The sequence below is a fragment of the Plasmodium inui genome (assembly GCF_000524495.1).
Source record: "Plasmodium inui San Antonio 1 unplaced genomic scaffold supercont1.15, whole genome shotgun sequence".
In the NCBI taxonomy this organism is placed as follows: domain Eukaryota; phylum Apicomplexa; class Aconoidasida; order Haemosporida; family Plasmodiidae; genus Plasmodium; species Plasmodium inui.
In genome coordinates, this window is record NW_008481849.1 from 104,810 (window position 1) to 108,857 (window position 4,048).

Genomic DNA, 4,048 nt, shown 5'->3' on the forward strand with positions numbered 1-4,048 from the left:
TGTATCATTGTCACCTTAGTGATTATGGTGCACCCTTTTGCCCATCACACTGATGCGCTGCACAGACAACATTAAGAAAAAAAATATCTTATTTGAAAACACATACGAATTTTTACGATCCCTTTGGATGTATGGTTTTCCTTATATGGAGAAACTTTCTATGGCTGGAGGGCTTCTCATATTTGTGTATAGCAGGCCAAGAAACAGGCACAGGTCTTCTCCACCCTTTGCAACTGCCATACCTGCTCATCACGTGGGAAAATTTGCCAAGAAAAGAAAAAAAAAAAAAAAAGAATGACGCGACGCAGAGAGAGGCGGAGTAAAAAATATTCCCCTGCAAGCTCACCCCCAACTTTACAAAAGAAATGGCACAATAAAAGTTACGCATTTGGAGGGGTGGCAGTTGGCGCGACGGGTGGGAGACAAAACTGGGAAGAAGGCCTTTTCTTCCAAAAATGAGCAACGGCCACTAGTTGCAGAGGTCACGCAGGTGAGTTAAGCGACATACCATTGAAGATGCTATAGATATATATTTTTGTGAAACCTCCCACCGCGGGGTGAACTCCCTTCCTTTCCAATAAGCGATGGAAATGTATACAAAAAATAAGCATACTGCTTTGCAGTACATGTTTTATTTTTTCTTTTTCTTCTTCTTGTTCTCCCTCGATTAGTTGCGTTCAAAACTGCCTTGAGACCCGTTAAAGATTGAGATGGCGGTTTTTTCCCCAAAAGTGAGCATCAAATTGTACTAACAAAAATAAACATAAGGAGAAGTTAAAAGAGGTGCCACAACGAATGGAAAATTAGAGATGATATTCGAAATGGTGCTAAGGGTTAGAGGGGCCATTTTTATATTTTCTTTGAGGACACTTCTTTCGCTTATCGTGATTTGTTTTTTTTTTTTGTTTTTTTTTTTTTTTTTAACTTCCTAACGAGAAGGTAGCCATTGACAGAGGGGCAGCCCACGATGTTGTACATTTATTTACAACGCTGCTGCGCATTTCTGACCCTGCCGCGCATTTCTAACCCTGCCGAAACATGAAGATAAGGAAGGGGAAATTCAAAACGAATGAGAGGGACTACAATTATGGCGAACCATTCGAAAGCTACGTGTACTCCAAAGAAGTAAGCAATGATGTGAAAAGCTCGTTAATCGAAGGAGAAAAACTCTCCAACAGATTTCGAAACAGAGGATTGACCAGGGACAAGAGGGCAACGGTGAATACCGTGCTAGATAATAGAACGCTACTTATTTTAAAAAAACTCAAAGATAATTTGCTAAACGAGATATATGGTGTGGTCAGTTCGGGGAAGGAGGCCTATGTCTTCAATTCGCATAAGTACCTGAGTGAAGAGGAGCTCAGGGGAGTCAAGGAGTTGCTGCTCAGGCGGAGACATAGGGGGTGCGACGATCAGCACAGCGACGATCAGCATAGCGACGATCAGCATAGCGACGATCAGCATAGCGACGATCAGCATAGCGACGATCAGCATAGCGATTATCAACATAGCGATCATCAACATAGCGATCATCAACATAGCGATCATCAACATAGCGATCATCAACATAGCGATCATCAACATAGCGATCATCAACATAGCGATCATCAACATAGCGATCATCAACCTAGCGATTATCAACATAGTGACGATCACCATAGCGATGTTCAACGTAATGACGATCAGCACGACGCAGGTCTCCCTGACGGGGACGGCGCGCGCAGGTGCGTCCGCTTCGCGCAGGAAAGCCTGTACAAGGTGTATCACCTGACCAGGCACTTAGATGAAGTGGGGGCAGAAAAAAGGGAAGAAGCAGAGGATGCAAAGAATGCGAAGGATGCGGAGGATTTGAAGCATGCGGAAGAAGACGAAGCAGGGGGAAAAAACGCAGCGAATCAGGAAGGCCGTCCGAACCTTCGAGGCGGGCTGGACGAGACCTACGACATAATTGACCAAATGAGCGAAATGACTGCAGAGGTGGATGAGCAGGATTGGAACCCTTTCCAAAACAAGAAGAAGAAGGTAGCCATATCCTTTGCAACGAAGGTTTATAACACCTCCGTGCTCGTGTTTAAGAAGAGGTCCCAATACATCGAAGGAGAGTTCCGATTCAGAAATGCCTACACCAAAAATACCAACCCAAGGAAAATGGTCAAGCAGTGGTCAGAAAAAGAGTTCCGAAATTTAAGACGAATATTAATATGTGGATTGAGATGTCCCTATCCTTTGGTCCTAAAAAGTAACGTCATTGTGATGAGTATGTTAGGTAGCCTAGACACTGCTTGCCCCAAAATGAAGGACCTAAATTTGAGCCCCTTAAAATGGAAGGAGCTATACATTGAGTGTATATGCATTTTGAGACAACTTTTCTGCAACTGTAAACTTGTCCATGCAGATTTTTCAGAATATAATCTGCTTTACTTTTATAATCATATCTACATCATCGATGTGTCTCAGTCCATGGAACACGACCACCCCTACTCCCTGGAGTTCCTAAAGAGAGATTGCGTAAATGTTACCAATTTCTTTAAGAAGAGAATCGGCACCCTTCAAAATGATATGCAGGAGAGCCTTGGTCAGCTGAACGGGATGCTCCAGGGAGCTAAGATTAACCAGGAGGTCGCCTTAAGGAGTCGCTGCGGGGTCAGAGGCGAGGACGCTTCTTCGGACATCACTAACGGCGCGAATTATACCAACTGTGAGAATGGGCCCCCGCAGGACAAGGGCAAAAACTCAAGGGACACCAAGTCGAGCGAACCCTTCTACAGCCACGTGCAGATTCTCCCACTGAAAAAACTATTCGATTACATCGTTTCGTCTAGCCTACCCCAAGACGTTACCTACTTCCTAGAAAGGGACAAAAAGGAAATACACATAGACCCATCCGAAATAACCTACCTTGAAATTTTTGGCCTAATAAAAAACACCACCCCAATACCTAAGCTGAATTTAAGGAATATAAAAAAAAATAGAACATACTTTGAAAAGCTAAAAAGAGCCACAGGTTATTATGTAACAAAATTTTCTGCACAGAATCAGCCCCACATAAAAAAACATGCCGATAGAAGCCAAGTAGAAGAACAGATTTTCCTAAGTTCGTGGATCCCATCACATTTGAACGAAATAAAAGATATCAGAACAATTGAAAAGGATCTGAAACTTTTGAAAAAGGGAAAATCCATGGTCAGCAATTTTATTTCGACTAATCATCACACAGAGCGTTCTAAGCATGCCCCAAAAAATAACACCTTCTTGGAGCATAACAGTTTAGAAGGAGAGAATCATTCTGATGCAGCCACCGGAGCGAAGAACCGTAGAACAAACGGTGATTGCACAGTACATGCGCAGAAGGAAGATTCAAACGACGAGGACAACGGGGAAGGAGACCCTTACGAACAGGGTAAGGAGACCCCTCAAGACGGTGAACAGGAAGTGTTGGATGAGTTAAGCGATAAAGGGCCTCCCAAGTCACTTGAAAAAGAGGCGACTTCGAAGAATTTACTCGATGCACACAAATCAGACACAGCCAATGACGAAAACAATTTTGTGAACAGCGAACAGGAGGAGGAAGTAAAATTTAGGGGAATAATTCCCGAGGGGGTAACGAGAAAGGAGTGGAGCAAATTAGTGAAAGAACAAAACAGAGAAAAAAGGAAGCACAAAATTCCAAAGTACCAGAAAAAAAAGAAGAAAAATAAAGCCCACTTGAAAAAAAAATGACAAAAAAAAGGAGGAGAACAACCTTGTCAAGCACCACAGAAAGGTGCAATTAAGCAATGTAAAAGAAACATATAAATAAATTAATATGCTACGTTTTGTAAAAGCGCGAGCTTTGTGAAGTCACTTTACACCCCCGTTTGCAGTTTGCAAGCGCCAAGGGGCACATACAATTCGCAAAAAGGAATCCCCCCAAAAATCAGTACTATGCAGTTGTGCATACAACTGATAGGGGAATGGCAAAGGCTGCGTGAATTTACGATTCATATACATTTTAATTTTTGTGATTATGGAAGGGGATTTTTCCTATCAACGAAGTCAGCCCAGTCAA

The 4,048-nt window shown here is 42.7% G+C and overlaps 1 protein-coding gene across 1 annotated transcript; it reads left to right on the forward strand.

The window, feature by feature from the left end:
• Nucleotides 1-1,038: 1,038 nt before the first annotated feature.
• C922_03495 (Atypical/RIO/RIO1 protein kinase) lies at nt 1,039-3,720 on the forward strand (the record flags this gene model as incomplete). Its single annotated transcript, XM_008819087.1, has 1 exon — nt 1,039-3,720. One exon carries the CDS (start codon nt 1,039-1,041, stop codon nt 3,718-3,720), a length of 2,682 nt encoding a protein of 893 aa, XP_008817309.1.
• Between the last annotated feature and the right edge of the window lie 328 nt (nt 3,721-4,048).